General features: G+C 36.7%; 1 protein-coding gene across 49 annotated transcripts in view; it reads right to left on the reverse strand.

Moving 5' to 3' along the window:
- The window catches only part of Ank3 (ankyrin 3), a 503,325-nt gene that overhangs the window by 79,052 nt on the left and 403,551 nt on the right, over positions 1–20,722 (reverse strand). For 26 of the 49 annotated variants that reach the window (XM_048814271.1, XM_048814189.1, XM_048814137.1 and 23 more), the window contains 2 exons: positions 19,747–19,870; positions 15,149–15,251 (listed from right to left, as the gene is read on the reverse strand). In XM_048814271.1, the coding sequence (XP_048670228.1) occupies positions 15,149–15,251; positions 19,747–19,870 (227 nt within the window). Of the gene's footprint in view, positions 1–15,148; positions 15,252–18,171; positions 18,184–19,746; positions 19,871–20,722 lie in introns of all 49 variants that reach the window. The other 23 variants (XM_048814103.1, XM_048814128.1, XM_048814115.1 and 20 more) reach the window with 3 other exon arrangements.

Genomic DNA, 20,722 nt, shown 5'->3' on the forward strand with positions numbered 1-20,722 from the left:
ATAAAAAATGTCAATCTTGATGACTTCTAATTCCAAGTGGTACAGAGCTGCTAGCAGCCATTCAGTGCTTCCCCAAGTAAACCAGGTAAATACAGAAGTCTGAATGCAGTAGAGTGCAGCCGAGGCACTGAGAACTAAAGGATCTATACTCTTGAGAAGTTGAAACTTCTCAAAAGAACTATACTCATGAAAAGTTGAGCTGAAATTTTGTTATTTTTAAATTGACACTTGTCAGTTACAAGCACAGGAAGAATTTGGGCTTTGTTTCACAGGGACCACTGCTGAGGAGTGGAAAAACCAGGAGAGTTCTTGGTAAAGATATGGGTGGTTTCAAGCACGCTACAGTTTTCCATTAGATATTTGTGGAATTCTGGGGCCACATAGAACAGAAAGCTGAAAATCTAACCAGAAAAATCCCTATAAAGTATAATGGAACTTTTCAGCAGTTTCATAAGAAAATGATTAAAGAATTTAGAACTTGCTAATGGGAAGTGGACTTGAAGATCATACCAGAATTTCAAACAAGTACTCTGCAGGGACAGGACAAACCAGAAGTAGTAGGAACTTTTCCAGGATTGCAAACCAGCCTCATTTCACCAAAATCTTGATTGGATTAAATGGTCATTTGCTTCTCTGTTGTCCTAGCTGGGGGAGGGTGAACCATCTCTGGAGGAATATAATCACCATTGGGTGTGTCCACAATTTTTCAAACACAAATCCAGCATAAAATAAAATTTTCCAAGTATGGCCAGAGCACATGAACAAAAACAAAAACAAAACAAGCCCAGATAGACACTATGAAGACTCAAAGGTCATCTAGATTTTGAGGTAAGCTAACAAGAACTTTATCTCTGACTCCCATGTTTAAGAAAACGGGAGGAATGCGTAGAAGAATGAAACTAGATCCCTGTCTCTCAGCCTGCACAAACATCAACTCAAAATAGATCAAAGAGCTAGGAAGAAGAAAACAGGGTCAACACTCCAACATACAGGTACCAACTTCCTTAATTTGCTCAATTTCATTAATAAACTCCTAAATAAAACTCCTAAAACACAAGAAACAATTAAGTGGGATGGCATCAAATTAAATAGCAAAGGGAATAGGAGCATAAAGACAGAACTTACAAAATGGGAGAAAACCTTGGCTAACTACCTTTCTGACAGAGGATTAATATCCTAAATATGTAAAGAGCTCAAAAAAAAACCCAATCAGTAAATGAGCAAATAAACTAAAAAGACACTTCTCAAAAGAAGAAATACAAATGACTAAAAATTTAGGAAAAAAAATTCAACATCTTTAGCAATTGGGGGAATACAAACCAAAAACTACACTGAAATTTCACCTGACTCCAGTTAGAATGGCATCCCTCAAAAATACAAACAACAGTAAATGCTAGGGAAAATGGAACACTTTTATTCTGTTGATGGGATTGTAAATTAGTACAATGGAAATCAGGAAGGCCCTCAAAAGGTAGGAATGGAACCACAGTATGACCCAGCAATACCACTGATCCATATTTATCCCCCCAAATTAAAGTCAGTGTGGTATAGTGATACGTGCATACCCACGTTTACAGCAGCACAGTTCACACTAGACAAACGATGGAATTAGCCTGTCAGCAGATGAATGGATAAAGAAAACGTAGTACACACAATATAGAGTTTTCTTTAGCCATAAAGAAGAAATTATGACATTTTCAGGAAAATGGATGAAACTTGAGCATATTAAGTGAAAAACCTGGACTCAACAAGTAAACAGTGGTATGTTGTTTTTTGTTTCTCATGTGAAAGCTAGAGAGAAAAACAGACGGAAAAGAAGCAAAAAAGGGTGGTAGTAGTGGGAATCTCATGCAAATAGAAGGAAAAATAGTAGAATAGAAGGAGGGAACCAGGGGAAAGCAATAAGGGGAGGAAAAGGATAGGGAATGAAATTGACCAAATTACACTGTTATATTATGTGCATGTGCAAATATGTACCAATGCATTCCACTATCATATATAATTATAATGCATCAATAAAAAGAAAAAAACAAGGGGAAAGAGAAAATATATGAAAGACAGAAGATTCAACAGAATACCCAACAGAACACCGAAATACACATAAAAATGAATTGCACGTGCATCTGTTCAGTTTCATATAAAATGTCAGTTCTTGACTTAGACACAACAAAAAACAGGGCTAGTACATTGAAACCATAAATGGAAAAAATACACAAAAAGAATAAAAATACAGAAAATAATATGAGACATTGAAACAGTGAAAAGTTTAAAAACAAGTGTGACTGTACTCTCAGAAGCATCTAAGAAGAAAATAAGGCAGAAGCTATACTTGAAAAAAATGAATGCTCCAAATCTGATGAAAGATAATATTCCACAGACCAAAAATAAAGAAGTCTCAGTTTTTATCCTGCTAAAGATTTGCTTCCTTGTTAACACTCTAGTAAAATGACAGTCAAGTATTTTAAAATAAACATTGGGGTGGCCGGGGGGAAGATAAGGAAAATGAGAGAAAAGACTGTAAATCAATGGATGTGTAACTGATGTGATTCTGCAATTTGTATACGGGGTAAAAATGGGAGTTCATAACCCACTTGAATCAAAGTGTGAAATATGATATATCAAGAACTATGTAATGTTTTGAACAACCAACAATAAAAAAATAAAAAAAAAGACATCAGCAGAAAGACAGATTAGTTAAGTTCTTTTTAAAAAGTGATTTGTCCTGCATGAGCCCCACCATTGATTGATTAACCCCACCCACCACCAGCAACAACCCTTGCAGAAGACTCATGGCATAGAGACCAGAGACAGAAGACTAGAAGTTTAGATGCATTTTACTGACAATGAGGATTAATTGATAGTTTATATATGGAATATTCAGATCTCCCATCCTTCTTTCTTTCCTGGCCTCCCAAAGAGACAAGAACAGAGAGGTTCTAGGAAGAAAAGGGAAATCTTGGAGGATTCTGATCTGCCTACTGGAATCTCTCAGTCAGTGAAAGGTCACAGGCTTTTGACTTCAGTAGACATCATGACTGAAGAGTTGTACACCACACACAGAGCTTTCCGTGAGCCTGTTAGAGAGTAGCCAGCCAAGAACCACTAGACAGCTGGGAAAAGCTAATATGAAAAACAAAATAAGCCAACAAACAAGATAAACAAACTGGAAGAAACGGATGCTTTTCAAGAACTCTCAAAATTTTTAAGAAAACTTGAATTTTTTTGTAATTATCAAGTGAGAGATGAGATCTTTTTTTATACCTATGAAATAAGAGAATGCTCTAAAAAAAAACTAGAGGGGAAAAAAAAGAGCTCTCAGAAAGTAAAATGACAGCATTGAAATTGAAATAAAAACACATAAAAACTAGGGGAAATTTTTTTAAAAACAAAAAGAGGAGAGAAAATACAAGTGAAAAATCAAAAGGTCAACAGCCCCTCCACCCACCCCCCCCAAAAAAAAAAGTTCTAGAAAGAAAATAGTGAAATAGAAGAGAATTCATCAAGGAAAAAATTCAAGAAACTTTCCCAAAACTAAAGACCTGAGTTCCCAGAGTGAAAGGAGCTACTGAGTAACCAGTGCTACAGATGAATATAGACCTCAGGATGGCACATGAGCATGACATCTCAGAACCTGGAGACAAAAATGATCACAGACGGTAGATTTCCATCAATCATTTAACAGAAAAAACTGACGGTAAAGACAGTGGAGTTCCATGTTACAGTTCTTTGTAAGAGGAATTCTCCCAAGTAGTCAAACCAAGTATGCAAATAGTAAAATATTTTTAGATGTATAAATTCTTCCAAATTTCTCTCTCTCTAATCGAACTATTGGAAGATGTACTCCAAAATGAAGGACAACATCAGCAACATGGAACCCAGCATCAGAAGAAATAAAGGGAATTTTCATAGTGATGAAGACCCAAAAAGGATGTGTAATGGGCTTTCAAGGGGCTTGTCAAGTGAGACAGCTCTAAGATGAGTTAAGTAGAGATTAATAGAATACCTAGTGGATATGAATATATTGAGAAAAGATTTGCACAACTGGGAGAAGGCTTACAGATTGCGCTCCAATTCTAGGGAAAATAAAATAGCATTGGAAATAAAAGCAGTCATGATATATGTCACATATGAAGAACATTTACATATGCATAACAACATAAGCACTAAGTACAGATAGAACCAAAATAAAAATGCAACTATTTTGGGAAATGGGAAGATGGAAAGTGTGCACAGTGGTGGAGAAATTGGAAAAAAAAAAAAAAAGAGCTTCATCTTCTATTTGGAAAGTCAATAACTCCTCAAAAGTTCAACAGGAAGTACTATAACATGATAATTCAGAGACATGGAGGCCCAAAAGATGACTGTCTCTGGAGAAGAAAAAATGGGGACTATAGTTGTATATTGGAATAGTTTTTTCATAACAAGTATGTCCCACAGAATGATGAGATCTTATTTACCTGCATAACCTTGATAATATTAAACCTAAATTTTAGAACCTACTGTGAATTACACAGATTTTTTTTAAAAAGCCTTGAAATCAAATTGAAAAAATAACTTGTAGAGCACTCATATGCAAGTCACTATCTAGGTCCTAGGAAAATGCAAAAGTCAACAAGGAACATCTTTCTCCATTCAACAAGAGAAGATACTTCCAGGGTGTGTGGGTGTGCAATTGAGTCTAATAAGAGTCCACAGACCTGATACCCTAACCCCAAAAGATCACTAAACCATGGCCAATAGTTCCATATTTTATAAGTTAAAGGTAAGCTGTTAGTTCTATCCTGGCCTTATTTACCAATTCTTTATAATGACTTTTGGAGACCCCTATCCTTCAGAACCAACTATCCTTCAGAAGGAGACAAAACACTGAATACAAAGTTTTAATTTTTTTTGGTGGTAGCCATGGTGGGGACAAACTACCGTTCTTACATTTAAGGCCCTGAAGTTATTTTCCACAAAGGACCATTTTAAGTCTGATAAATAAATAATATCACCCCTCTTTGGTACTTACAGTAAATTATTTATCTTTGGCACTCTTAGAAACATGCACTGGTGACATTAATTATTTAAAAAATGAATTATATCACAAAAAGTTATCACCACCATCATGTAATATTTATCAAGGCTGGAGTGTGCCAGCACACTGGGATTCTCTCTCACTTAGACTTTCCTTAACTCCTTTACTCTTGGAACTCTTTGCGGCTCACTGAAGCTTTGTCACACACAAGTGAACAGATGCCATACTTGAGACAAAACAAGGAACTAAATGTCTCACTTATGTATCCTAACAGTAACATTTAAATACATTTTTAGGTGCCACAGTAAATTTCTCTTCTGAGTTTTGCTTCCTTTTTTTTCTTCTTCCTTTCTTCTTTATAGAGCTTTCTCAGGCCTATGGGTAGCCCTAATTAAACCTGAATGAGTTACACACAAGTAACTAAAACATGTTCCTCCTACAGTGCATCCATCTAAAATAAAATATGGCAATACAACTGAACCTATGGTTTTATAAATAGTTGTTGAATTGGTAGGTCTTTTCCAACTATATGTCGAGTACCTACTTCTACAGACTCGAGTTCACTTAAAGGTGAAATTTCAAGTATCATTTTGATAATTTGAAGATGTCCTGACATGTTACTGTGCATGACACAGTAAACCAAAGAAAAGCTTTAGCTCTATTTCATTATTGAACAAATAGTCATTTAAAATGATAAAGAAGACACTGCCTACGATGATGGTTACAAATGAACTAGACCTGGCTCTTAAGTTTCCTTCAGCAAACAGGGGTGTTCCTAACATTTAATGGAAGAGCTTCGCTTTAAGATGAGCCAAAGGCTTGGATTTTGGAGTTGCCTTTGCCACCTATTGATGGAGAAAGACTCCTGAGTTTTCCACTGTGTAAAGGCAACTCACAGATATAACCGTGGGTCTCTCCCTTACCCCTTCATATGCACTATAGACCTGGAAATGTGTTGTAATTTATCTGAGTGATAGACTGGGAAGGGTAGCTAGGAAAGCTCACTCTCCTCTTGCTTCCATTCTCATGGGCCTCGGTATGGTCCCAGGGAATAGGCTGCCTATTCCACTTCCCAAAGCCCACCTCTGTGAGAAGGATACCTGCTCTGGAATGGCTCTGCTGGTCACTGGGTAGGGAGTCCACCTAGCTGAGGAGTTTAGTTAGCAGGTCCACTTGGTTCAGACACTATATGACTTTCAAGCTTGCTTTCGTCATGAATAAAGGAGACACACTGCCCTTGATCTATATTTATTTTTACTTATTGACGGTGCCTTCAGAGATGCCCCAAACATTACTTGCTGATTTTGTGATCCTTAGGATGTTTCTCTACCTTTCTTAATCTCGGTTTCCTCTTTCTCAATTGGGGATTGGTTGATATGCACATTTCATGAAATGTACATCAAAAGTCTGATACTACTGCCAATGTTGGTATAAAATTCTAATAAGATTGCTTTACATATGTAATGCCTTTTATACTTTTTAAGGGACTTACTTTTACACTAGCTTCTTTGTTATGATAATTTGTGGGGGAAACAGCAAAGCAAAACCTCTTCCAACCCAACACTGGGGCCTTTACAGTTATGTACACAGGATGATGACAGCAAACTTACAGGGTGCATTCAGTTATAGGAAGGCATCTTATAAAAACCAAGGTCTTACTTATTGATTCAAAAAATGTTTAAATTCCTTCTTGAAGAGTACTACCACAACTTACTGGCATCAGCTCAATGACAAGGACTGGGCTAGGTCTTTACCATCCATATGTTCTTTAAGTCCTATTAGACCTAGGTGAAATATTATGCTCATTTTACAAAAGAGGAAATTTGAGATTCAGAGAGACTTCAAAACTTGGCAACACAGAGTCAATACCTAGCATACTATCTTGAAGAAAAGGTCACACTGATTTACTAATATGTCCATGTCAAAAGTAATATGAATATGCACATCATTTTCCATCTTGGAAGTGATGTTAAGGATACTATTAAAACCAAAATACATATTATTCAATAGAGTCCAAAGCCTGACTAATGATGATATCACTGTCTCCAAGAGCTTAATACTTTCCAAAAATAGTTTCTCACTAGCCCTATTCATCAGAGGAAAGAGGAGAGCAAGTACACGCTGGCCTTAGAAACAAGGGCACACCCAAATGCCCAGGTCTGGAAATAAATGTCTAGGCTCAGAAGAATGAGGCAGGAGCAGGAAAGAGTTTTTAAAGGAAAAAAGAAAAAAGAAAAAGAAAATCTAATTAGCTCCAATATTAGGAAGCTCTCCAGGCTGCTGTCAACCCTCAGTGTGGGATGACACCAGTTATAGTTCAGGACTGAATCTGCAACCTCCTTGTCTTCAACTCTGCCACCTATGGGAGCCAGCCAAAGGTGGTCCTGCAAATCAACCAGTGGCCTTGACAGGCTGATGCTAACAGAATCCAATAACCTCACAACAACAGGTCACATGCAAGCCTTGGTGCATCTAATCTGGAAAACCATAAACCCGACTGAGCTGAGTGACAGCTAGATGACATAACCAATCTGGAAGCCCCAGAAAGCAAAGGCTTGTCAAGGATAACTCCACCCTGTGGGTGTCAGTTTCCCTACATAAAGAAAAAGAGATGGTAGATTTGACTCAGGCCGTGGGACCTCTTAGCCCAGGGAATAGCAAGTTAAAAACTTCCATTTTTGCACTAGGGTAATGAGTAGATAATATTAACTGCACCTATTCACTGTGATAATGGATTAATTCAAGTAATATGAACATGATTTGAAATTCTACATTACTATGCAAACACAAACAGATAATAATAATCTAATACTCCTACATTTTAATAATTGCCTTTTGGTGGGGGATGTGGTGCTAGGGATCAAACCCAGGGCCTTGTGCACACTAGACAAGCACTGTCCCACTAAGCTAAATAGTCCAGCAAGATGATTTATTTCTTACATTAATAAACACTGTATCCCTTTATGTACATGTTTAGGATACTATACCTTTTCAGACCAGAGGGACAGTCAAAGCAACTCTCTGGAATTAAAAATAGTAATGGCAGTGCTGTTGGTGTGTGAAACAGTTGTCTGAAGAAGGACTCTTCCTTTAGCTGGTATGCTTTACTAAGATCTGTCACACTCTGCATAATAGAGTGGCTCTCTTGCCTAATAATCAGCAGGAGATCTGGCTGAAGCATCTGGGAGACTAAAGTTCTATTCTCAGCTCTCCCTACTAATAGCTGTGCGACACTGAACAATTAGATACTTCTCTTGGTTCCATTCTTCCTGTTTGTAAAGGGGCAATCCTAAAATGGTGGCAGGAAGCCTGAAAGGAGATGGCCCATTTAGTAAGACGCTGTGGAAGGCACTGCACTAAATACTACGAATATTGTGATCTATCATGGATATTGACTGAAATGGCAAACTACTACCCAAAAAGATAGCAGGCAGGTTTAGACATCCAGCGCAACTCCTTTGAAACATTCTTGTAAGGAATGGATTCTATAAAATAAAACGCAATTCAAGCAACAAAATAAAAATTAAAGGCTTACTCTAATGAGGAAAACTGGTCTTCCTCCCCCTCAAAGTATTTATTTTCCTAAAATCAATCATTGCCTTTAAGACTTATTTTGAGATGACCACATAAACTATAGTGAACAGCAAAGTGATGTTTGGTTCTTTGGGATTTCTAAATATAATTCATTTCTGTATAATTGAGCTATGAACTTCAACAAAAGAAGGTGAATCAAGGTCATTACAGAAGCTGAGTATGTCAACCTCCAGCTCAAAGCATCTACATATATTATACTACCTTAAGTAATTCAAAATACTAACCTATCTTAAAAAAAAAAAATCTTGTAATCTTGCTGACCAATCTTCCGAGGTGTTGAATGGATCACCTGAGTAATGCTGGCAAAGCATTTGGAAGGGAGAAAGCAGCATATTAAATGTCACTAGTCAAAGGTATTTATCTTCCTGGGGACTATCTCTAGCAAATCTTTAATCTGAGGATGGCTACCTTATGCCACCATGCACATTTCTCAGCTCCCCTTGAATTAGCCTAAGTAAAGAAATAGGAAAATGAATGCGCTACTGGGGGTGGAGGAGTGCAATAGGGTGAGAAGCAGAGGAAAACCTGACTAGGAGCACAGCCAGACTTTTGGATTAGGTATTCTCTTCCTTTTCTATTACTGAAATCGCTGAAAATGCCTAGGTTCTTGAAAAAGCAATTATGTAGTTTCTGCAAACTGAAGAAGCCACCAATTTGCAAACTACTTGGTAATATATCAAGTAGTGCCTAGCACATTATGTGACTTATTTATATGAAATCATCCTTAGCTTCAAAAAAGACCAAGTCTCATTTAAAGGAACCAGAATCCCAGGCTGTGAGATAAATGAAAAGAGTTATGGGGTGAAAGACGTGGCAGCTGCCCGCATGTGTATGGTGGGTATTGTGAGGTCTCCTAGATCACTAACAGAATCATCCCCACAGTCAACATTCAAACAGCAAACACAACTGTGCAGTGAGTTAAACTTTCTAAATCGGTCACTATTTGAAGGTCTGCCACTTGTCCCTTCGTTAGAAACCATGTGGAAAAAGAGAAGTCTGTGAAAGGAAAGCAGTCTCTTCAGAGGGAGGCAGCAGAGCCAAGCAGAAGCCATATTTATCTTTATAGATGTGCTGCCGGTAAATCAACAGAACTGTAGGAAAATAGAAGGCCTTTAATTTACAATGATTAATTGGCAAGAGAATCCTTCCTAAATTTTTTTTTTTTTTTTTGGCTTGGAAATATCAAAGTTTATAGCTATTCTGTTAAGTTATAGCTCATTCCCTTTTTATTTTGTTAATTAGATTTATTTCTAGAGAGAAAATATACAGTAGGACCTTAAGGTTGTATGCCACTTTAAGATGCTAGAAGAATTTCTATTTTGCCATTGATGAGGGGTTGTTTATGCCGGATTTGACCACCACCAACAGCTATCGTACCAGGGAGGACAAAAACTGGACTTAAACTGGCGGGTGGGGGAAGACTGAAATTGCTGGCAAGAAAGTCTGGGTGGTGCTGACGTAAGGCATGGCTGAACCCAGCCATAGCTCTCCCAGCAGCTTTGAGCTTATTTCATCCTTATAGCTTCAGCTTCCCTAATGCTTCTTTCTCAAAAGTCTCAAATTTGAGTTTCTCACTAGATTGGAAACTTAACTTTACGTTATACTCTAAAGTAATCACTGTACTCCAGAGAAAGGGGTTCCCTGAATGGTCAGGTTTAGGCTGCATCCATGGAGGAGAGGAAGAATTTCTACCCCTTTTAAATTACACTGACTGAGCACCAGCTGGGGATGGTTAGTGATTAGACCATCAGATCCTAACTGCTACTGCCAAAAAAAAAAGGAGTGTATGCAGAAAGCCAGTCAGGAGTATGCAGGAAAGGGAACCCACACTCAGAAGTGTCTTCTGCTTTTCTCCTAGCTGTGAGTAACTATATCAGAAATCCTACTGAATTAAATATTTATGTCTACAGTATATACCCTTTGGTCTTACAACTACTTCTAGGTCATTCAAACAAAGTAAAATTAATTGATTGACCTGGTAAATATTTGTAAACTATTATCATGCTTTCTCCATCAAGGTCAAATATTTCTACTCTTCTCACTATGCCTTACATGCCATGATTCTAAGCTCTTTGTACTTTTCATAATCTGTTGTTGATTACGTTATAGTCTGTCAGTTCTTTGAGAAGCACATTAAATAATAATTTATTAGAATTAGAAATAAGCATAGTGAAGAACTCATGTGTCTAAATATAATCCTTTATGCTAAAAAAAATGGACCAAGATAGTGGTACTGCATCCATATTAAGAAAACTAGCAAATGTAAGACCTTGGAGGACAGACAGTAAATCCTTGGGCTCTTTACTGGCTTTTTCTCACCCTGAGTAATAAAGACCATACAATGTTCAAAAAGGAGGCAACCTGGAACCACATGGTCAAGGACTCTGCTACTTGCAAGCTGTGTTCCCTAATGTGAATTATATAAGTTCTCTGACTTCTATTTCTTCCTCTCTTTAATGGAACAAAGGGATCATCTCATAGGGTTGTTGTGAAATATAAACAAGTTAATACTGGTAAAACAGGATAGCTCCTGGTCCATAGGAAGAGCTCAAAATGTGCTGTTTTCACCACTAAGCATCCTTGCCATTACATCTCCCGACACTTAAGGCATCTCATCAACACACTCCATTTCTGTAATGAGGCCTGGGTAATCTGGACTATACACAGTGATTACATAAGCCACCCAGACAGTTGCTTTCAATAACTATGTCAGAAGAAATGAAAGCACCAATATACCACAGTCATCCTAGACAACAAGGCTTCAGTTTAGACTTATCCCTTTTCTTTATTAATTCCTATTTGGAAAGAAATGTTTCCAAGCACATAGATTGCCCTAAAACAACCTGATACACAAATAGCTGAGCTCATAAAACAAATACATTAGGTGCTGAATAACCAATATGGTCATCCCTTGGTATTGCTGGGAAGGAGCTCTAAGACCCACCCCTCTACAAATACCCAATTCTGTAGACATGGAAGTCTTGTATATAAATTGGTAAAGGATTTGACATGACCTGTGTACCTCCTCCAGCATATTATATGAATATATATGAATATATTATATGAATATATGAATATACACATTCAGTACAAATGCATTTTTCTCTGAATATTTTTGAATTACTGTTGGTTGGAGTATAGAGGATACAGAGGGAGCACTGTACATAAAGCTTCCAGTCAGAGTTGCTGCAGCTAGTGGTTCCAACAAAGGCACATCTCGGAACCTATCTCCAGGTGACTCTGGATTAACAGGCAAAGGAAAGGTAAAAGAGTAGAGAGTTCATAGATAACCCAATATCACAATTAAAAAAAAAAAAAGACTCTACTCTCACATATCCAGTGATGAATGAAGTGTTTTACAGACTAGTTATGAAAGGCCCCACAGGGAATGGGAATATATTTACCCTCTCCCTTTACCCAACACAGGATCCTAGGAACAGTGTGACAGTCTTATACTAATTATCCTGGGTTTCAACTGTACTGTAACTATAGTTAATATGTAAAATGGTTAAGTCAACAAAATAATGAAGAGGCAAGTATCTTCTTGTTGAAAAAAAGAAAAGCACATAGAGAGTTAATTTTTAATTCATTTTCCAACTTTACTTGTCAAAGCAACTAGGCAATGATTGGGTAGTTTTCAATCTGACAGTCATATATCATTGCTTTAAGAATCCCAAATATTTAAGACTTTTTTCTTGCTTTTCAACAAAATTACTACTCTGAAGAAACAACATTTTGAAATGTATAAATTCAGTTAGAGGCATGAAAGATGTAGATTAATATTTTTTTTGTCATTTAGTTCTAATTGAAAGTGTTTCAAGGCACTTCTAAAGTAAATGCTTCTTATTGGTTATGCACAGTATAACAAGATTCTCCTTTCTTACAGTCTTTCTAAAAATAAGCCTTTTCCCCATCCTCCACATAAGCAAGACACTAGCAACTAAAGTTAACATGTCTTTCAGAATTTGTTTTTCCTCGAGTTTTTATTTTTAAGGTGTTTGTAAAAAAACTTGAAAAAAAAAAAACCTGTAAAGAATTGCTGGGCACAGAAGCACATGCCTGTAATCCCAGTAACTCGGGTGACTGAGGCAGGAGGATCTCAAGCCCAGGTAACTTAGCCAGATCCTGTCACAAAAATTAAAAATGGGCACTAATGTAGCTCAGTTGATAGAATGCCCCTGGATTCAATCCCCATTACCACAAACAGAGAAGGGGAAAAAAATAAGGGAAGAAAACAATATTCATCACCCCTACACCTAGATTCAACTATTCAACAATTAATATCTCGCCATATTTGTATGTGTGCATGTGCTCTCTTTCTCTCTCAATGAGTCATTTAAGATAAATAGCTGACTTAATAATTTCATCATTCCTGAAAACTTCAGTATATAAATTGGTATAGTATTATATAAATTGGTAAAGGTAAGTTAACAATTTCCTAGTGGTGTGTATAGATTGATGTGTGTGTATCCATTACACTTTCAAACATTCCCAGGTGGCCCTAAAATGTGTTTAGGACTGTATCTTCTTTTTTTTCCCCCAAATCTCTTATCAATTTGTCATGAATTTGTGTTGTCCTGAAAAAATGTCACATGCTCACTAAACATGCAGGGTCCACAAAGGAGGCCGATCAATCCATGGAGGGGCATGCTGTGGCCAAGAAAACAACTTCCTGTTTCTATAGCTTTGAACTTGAATTTTTCTTTTAAACAAATTCTGTGCTTTACTGTCTGGTCTACAGAAGCATTTATGATGTCTACTCAGATGTTTCTATAATTGAAGCAGCAAAAAACTGAGCCAAAGAACATGAGTATTGCCTCAGAAGTTCTCCTCGTCTTGTATTTTCCACAAATCTTTAGTTCTGAGTAAATGCTGCCCCCTCATTCTACATGAGTAAGCACATCTTAGTAAAAGCTCATGGGCAATGCTGTGAGAATCCTCAGAAGCCCATTTCTGGCCTTGTAACAGATATTTATATTTTATTCTAATATTGATGTTCAGAAGTTAGGAGGAGGATAACTATGGTAAAAGCAGTGGTGGTGCTGGTGGTGGTAGAGATGATAATGGTGAGGTCACGGTAATGGTGGATGTGGTAGTTCCAACTTCAGGCCCTTGCTCTAAAACAAATATACATGCAGGAATATCAACCATAATTACATTTGATCAGGAATCCTCCAGTACAGATTTTAGATAAGAGCAAACTGTCACTGACACCCAAGGAGTTTTCTTCCACCTGTAATTTTATAAGCATTGAAAGCTTTTCTTTCTTAGAGTATGGAGAATAATAAGTATTTTAACAATTGTGTCATCACATATCTACTAACATCTCATTTCAGTTGGGATTATGAACAGAGCAGGTTACCAGACTATAATAACCAACCAAGATGAAAGTTTTTCAGAGAATCTCTGCTAATAACTGGCAATGCCTTGTATCCAAGAGCTTAGCTTCATTATTTGAGACACCCACTTAGACCCATGACATATTATTGCACCTATAATCATTTTACAAAAGTTTTTGTTTTTTGTCTGACCAATTACTGAATAGCCTCTGTATTCACCTCTTTAAGGTCTGCTTGATAAGATGTTCTAGAGAGTACAAAGTAATATTTGTAGGTCCCTGTGAAATACAATGCACACCTGTGTGTCTGGCATCAGCATCTCCAGACATGTAGGAGTTCTAAAAGTCAAAGCTACTCATTGCTTAACTTCTACCTTGGGCATAAATGACTATCACTTGCTCATCAGCTTCTATTGACCTTGGTTGTACAGTGAATAAATAAGTTTCACATGATTTCACCAATTATTTACATTGCTGAAATATTATAAACCATCTTAAAATTAGTTTCATGATCCAAATAGTTTTTCACTCATCATCAGATGAGTGTGCACATTTAAAACCAGGTATTGTGGATATCTAGAAATTATTTTAGAATCATCCTGAGTTCAAATGCAATAAAACTATGTTGCTGGAACTTCTTATATCAACCTAGTATGTATTTAACTATAATTATGGAAAGAAGAAATTGCATAAACACCCAATGAATCCCAGCAGAGATTCTGGGAGAAAGCAAAACATCTATCTTGAGAAGGTCCATCACAGGCAAGTTTGAAACATGTTCAAAAACATGACAAATCTAATCTTTAAGTATTTATTAAAAACAGTCCTAACATATATACATAGTTTATACAACAAAATAAAACCTTCATGTGAATAATTTTAGCAACTCTGGCTAACAATTATTATCAACTGTCTCTCAAAAAATTTAAAATAGATTTGCCTTAGAGATGAGAAAGGTATCTATACGTTTTGGTCTTTGAGTTCCCCTCAGTGGAATCTGAGGGACTCACCTGCAGAAAAGAGGTATGTTATTTCTGATTGTACAACTGAGTCTCTTCTTCAATTGATTAATACCAGAAGGTTTACAAATACAAAGTCAAACATACAGAAAAATATGGTTTTGGTTAGAGAAATTGGCTTGATTCAGTCATACAAATGTAAGTTTAAAAAACAAAGAATATTTTAAGAAGACCGCATACCTGCTCTTTGGATGGCACAAGAAGTTCTTCAATCATCATGCTGTCCCGTGCATAGGAGCTTCTGTTCAAGGTGTAAGACCTATCCGAACTGAAGGAGCGGAGGCTGTTGTATTTACAGTTAACCATTCAACAGTGGTAGATGATGATGAGATGAATAAAAGAAAATTAATGCATGCAACTTTAGGAACAAGCAAGATGGCTAAAAATATCGACAAATGCTTTCCTTGAAAGGACATCATCAAAAATAAAACTATGTTTGAGTCAATGTCTTTACCATACACAAACTCATGATCAGGTTTTGTTTAAAATTAGGCCAATTGGTATTAACTCTGTGAGAAGATGAAATGCATGAAAACTTTGGATGTTTCACCATGCAGCTGAACCAACAGAACACTTAGAAGAACCTCTGGGTAATTGACAGTTTTTTTTTTTTTTTTTTTTTAGGATTAGACTGCATTTTAGAGTTTCCTGTCTTTCTGGTTCATGTCTGCTTACTTTGCGCTATTGACTGGAATTATGTCTGCTGTGAATGCATCTATTTATAAGTCTTTGGGAACCATATATGGGAGAGCTCTGGTTTGTAGTTGCTACTCATGGAAAACATCAAGAAGGAAGAGTGTTATTAATATACCTGTCTGACATCTTTATCATCTTTCTGGCCTTTAGGAAACACTTAATTTCCTTGCATGATTAGTCTATCCTTCCTGCAAATACTTTTTTTTTCCCCTTGGTTCGACTCTTTTTTTCCTCATTCCTTTTATTGCTCTCCTTTCAAATCTTTCTCAAGCCCTCCATGTAATCTTTGAACTTCTCAGAGTGCAGCTCCCTCTAATGCCCTGAAGTACCACTCACCACACTGATCTGTAAAGTAAGGCACTGGAGGAGCACAGCTGTCTTGTCATGTTGATGACTTTGCATATATCCACATAAATCATGCCAAGATTGAGATTACAATTAATCTGGGTCTTGGATTAATGCCTTGTGATCCTTCAGGAACAGAGAGGATGGGGATTTAAGAGGAACTGAGGTCATCTCCTACTTACCTCCCTCTCTTACCTGGCAGGCTGTAATAAGACAGTTTTTCATTACCTCACCTTTCTAATGAGGCATAAGGCTTCCTGTCTTGTCCTTCTTAGAATAGCATTGCAGAATACAAAACTGCTTAGCTGAAGTCTAGAACTGTCTCTTTAGCAATGGGGTATCCCCAAACTAGACATCTAGCCCCCTTGGTTTTGGTGTCCTTATCCATATAGAGACAAAACTATGGGAAAATTTCTTCTTTTCACTACCTGTATAATTAATAAACTGTCAATCTAAATATTGTTTATTGTATCTTTACCAGCTGAATCAGCCAAACATTGGCTCTGTCCTTGCCTTGTGTATGACAGGGGAAAGAGCAAATAAGAGGTAAATAAGGAATGATTTCTCGCTTTGCATGAAATGATTTCTTTTCCTCACTGCCTACTATTCTAAAGATTATCTGAAACAGAGACCTCTGAGATATTATAGGCATTGTTCTACGTGCCTACACAAATGGCTAGGTATACATTCTAGGATTAGAGCCTTAGTGGTGATGAGAATCTCAGACTGATCCCCTATTCAAAAATATCATTGTTCCACAGTCATTATTTAGTGTATTCAGCAAATACGCACTGAATAAGCATTATCCCTCAGAGGAGCAGTTGTCCAGTAAACCACATGACTCTAACCACTTGGACGGCCAGGCCCTCTGTGCCCAGTCATATCATGTCACCCATAGCTCTTCCTTTCCTTTGTTTCAGTTGCAACTCTTTCTTTCTGTTACTCCTGTCTCCAGTCTCTTAACTTCTTTCAAATACGGAAGAAGCTTCGTAAAAGTAGGAATTATTCCTAACTCAACAATGTCCAATTGAATTTTGTGTTATGCTGGAGATGTGCTAAATCTGTGTGGTCTAGTATCATTGGCCATTGGTCACATGTGGCTATTGAGCACATAATTGGCTAGTATGGCTGAAAATGGATTTTTAACTAATCTGAATTTAAACAGCCACATGAGGCTAGTGGCTGCATTATTAGTGCACCTTTTATGTACTCATGGTAATATTCCATCTTGCTCACTGATATGATTTAGAAGCACTAGAAGCTGTGCTCTCTGCATTGGACACTCTTTCTTCAAATTATAATTTCCACTGCATGACATATTAACAATGGTGGCACCTGAAACAGTTTTATTATATAATGTGTACAAATACTAAAAGTTTTAAAATAGATCACAAATTCATTTTAATTCCAGTTTTTAAATATATCTAAGATTTGTTGATAGTTTTTCAACATTCTTTCCTCCATTTAGTTTATTATATGAGTGGCAACTGCAGAACAGAGCACAGAACTGGGAACAGGAAGTCCTAAAAGTAGTCTCCATTCAACAGGACATCTAAAGTTCTGATTCCTGATCATTCCGGACCAACTTACATTAGACAGATGGAACCCATTAAATCCATGAAGCTTCACTCTGAATCCTTAATACAATGAAGTAATTTGGGGTATTAAAATTATTGATTATTTCTTAGGGGTCTGGAAAGCATTAGTTTTAAACTAAGGTTGACAATATTATTTGTAGCCATCCCTAAGTGTTAAATATGGGAAGTGTTAGAAAAACATGCCTTGGAATTCTAAAATTATACTAGTATATCTAGCACAACTCAAATAAAACAGCAACCAGCAAACAAACAGCTTTTCAAATCAAGACTTTTTCTTTAAATTTAGCGAAACTCTTTCAGTTACTTCATGCACTACACAAAATTTGTTAAGGGAGAAAAATTCCTTAAGTATTCAGTCGGTCACTTATTTCTTTGTATGCACTTACTTTCTTGCTAATTTTCTCAGAGTCACAAAACTGATTGTCTAAAGCTGAGCAGAAAAAAAAAAAGGGGGCACATCGCAGCACATCGCAGCACAACACAGCACAACATTGAAGAAAATAAAAATGAGAAAATGAGCCGGGGAGGGCAGAGAAACACCATAAAAGCGCCATGTCATCTTACCTTATCTTGGGGCTATTTTAAAAGTATTTTTAGAAAAAAACCAGGAGAAATAGAATGCAAAAAATCAGACAGGGGAAAAAAGAAAAAAATGTTATGGTTGAATGAGTTACACATTTAATGTATTCCTTTTAAAATGTTACACTCAGAATACTTTGCTTAATTATACTTAACGTTCTTTAAAAAATATTTGCCTCTGAGCATAACATGAGTTGCCAATGTCAAAAATAAAAATGACTTACATATAATAGCAACGAATAATGGTGCAATCAAAATTAGAAGTGGAAAGGCCTGGAATTACCTTCAGAAAAAAATTATAGGAGACAATATTCTGGTTTCATATTTCACTGGATGTCAGTTGCTATAACTTTCTACATACTAGTGATTGATTCACAAAATGTGAGGAAGAGAAGGCTCCTAATTATTGCATTATAAAAGCTACAGAACAAGATACAAAGAATCCTGAGATCCTTTATGATTCTGCATATTTTTCAACTGTAACTTGTTGCTCTCTGTGATTATCTAAAATAGTGTATATTTTTAAAGCTGCTTTTCTTCTTGTTAATGACACCTGTTACAACTGAGTTTAAGGCCTTTTAAATATATATTTACAGAGACAAAGTTCTACTAAGTTATATGAGTTCAAAATTCTATTTTAAAAAGACTAGCTCGAAGAAAATCAATTCAATATCTGCACTGGCCACACCAACCACACTGAGAATAAACTCTAAGGTTTACTTTGTGGGAAGTGCCATTTACTATTAGACAATGAAACTTTTTACAACAGATTCTTAAACTATAGGAAAATGTCCTTAGGGCTCTGGCTTAGAAGGTTTAATTATTAGCTTTAAAATAACTTGACTGTCAGCAAACAGGCTGTTAATCCACACCAGGGGAAAAGAAGTCTCCAAATTCGGGACAAGGTCCTGTTTCTTTCAAATAGTGTAAGAAAAGTTTGAGTCAAGGTTTTCCACATACAAAAGTTTTACGCTTCAGTTTTAAGAACTGAATTTACCACTATTCCTGTCTGTGACTTCTGGTAAGTCATTGCTATACTAACAAGTCCCTTTACAAACAAACTAATGAAATAGTTTGGAAGAGATCGTCTATACTTGATAATTTCGATAAATATACTTTTTTTCAAGGATGCTGTCTTTGAAGTCTCAATCATAAATTGATTCTTGTAGTCACAAAGAAGTATAAACAACCTATACACATATTTCTTGCTTATTTGCAATTAAGATTTTATTTCAATATGGAATAAAATTTAATTTTGAAACATTTGACCTGGATTGGTTCTCTTGTATCAGTGAGCTCATTTGTTACTATGCTTGAAGCATGACTACAAAACGTGGGAACGGATGAACAAACAATTAACATGTCCAATCACATGAAATTAAGGACTGAGAAAAAACAAAGGAAAACAGCAGAGCATGTGTATTTGAGAACATTTCACCAAGTTCACACCCTCATCCAAAGAGTACATTCTGGGATAATGTGGAAAATGAAAATGATGTGGGTTTATGGCAAATCATGGTTGTTTTAACTTAACTATGAAAAACAGCAACAATCAAGTACCTGGCAGAACGGGCTCCAAGACTAAAGCCCATGTAACCCTCTGCAGGCAGGGAATCATCACCCAATTCCTTAAGGTCCTGGGGCCCAAGATATTTGTCTGTGTCCCCTGTCATCGCATCTTCACCTGCAGATGTACAGAGCAAAACAAAATCAGAAGGCTCCCTTTTGAGTATATATCAGCTGTAGGAAAAAAAAAAAACCCACATCTTATCTCATTTCCATCTTCCCTTAGCCACTGGATAATTTTTGTAACTGCCATTTAGGAAGAAGAAAAGCATAGGTAGAGGTTAGTATACAATTTCAAGAGTAAATTTAAGTAATGTATCCATCTCCAAGTGTTAAGTACCAATTTACAAACATTACTCCTAACTCCATCCTCCACCTTTTTGAGCCCCAGCTGCCCAGAAAGGTGGATCTTTTGCGTCAGAATTTTCCTCAGCTCACCCTTGATGAGGGCAGCTTGTTTGAACAGACAAGAATTGGAAAATAAGAGCTATCTCATTACTGCACTTAAAATTTTTGTGGGAAGGGAACAAGCTTTAAAAAAAAAAAAGGTTCTCTCACACACAGGATTTCAGTTTGGGGCTTATGTAACTAGCAAGTTATTTATGTGTGCTATAACTGCTCATTTGGGGGACTTTGGAACACATTAATTTTGAACTGTTTCTAAACCTATCAAATTAACAAACAAGCTGTCCCAGGGCTTGAAATCCACTTGGAAAGCAACTCTGTCTTCTACGGAGATAAAATGGGAGGGGGGGGTATCCCGTAGTTTGAAAGGAGGACCATATAAATTGTTCTTAAAAGAGTTAATCACATAAAATAGTTTTACTAGCTACACATGGCTAACGTGACTTCACACAGAAAACCACATTCCAAGAGTGACAGGGCAGGTTTTTCAATTGTCTTTGCCCTCTGGGATGTTTCCCATCCTTCTCAAAATGTAGCTAAGGCTGTGAAAAAGTTCCTTCTACTT

The sequence above is a fragment of the Marmota marmota genome, unplaced genomic scaffold, assembly GCF_001458135.2.
Source record: "Marmota marmota marmota unplaced genomic scaffold, marMar, whole genome shotgun sequence".
NCBI classification, from domain to species: domain Eukaryota; kingdom Metazoa; phylum Chordata; class Mammalia; order Rodentia; family Sciuridae; genus Marmota; species Marmota marmota.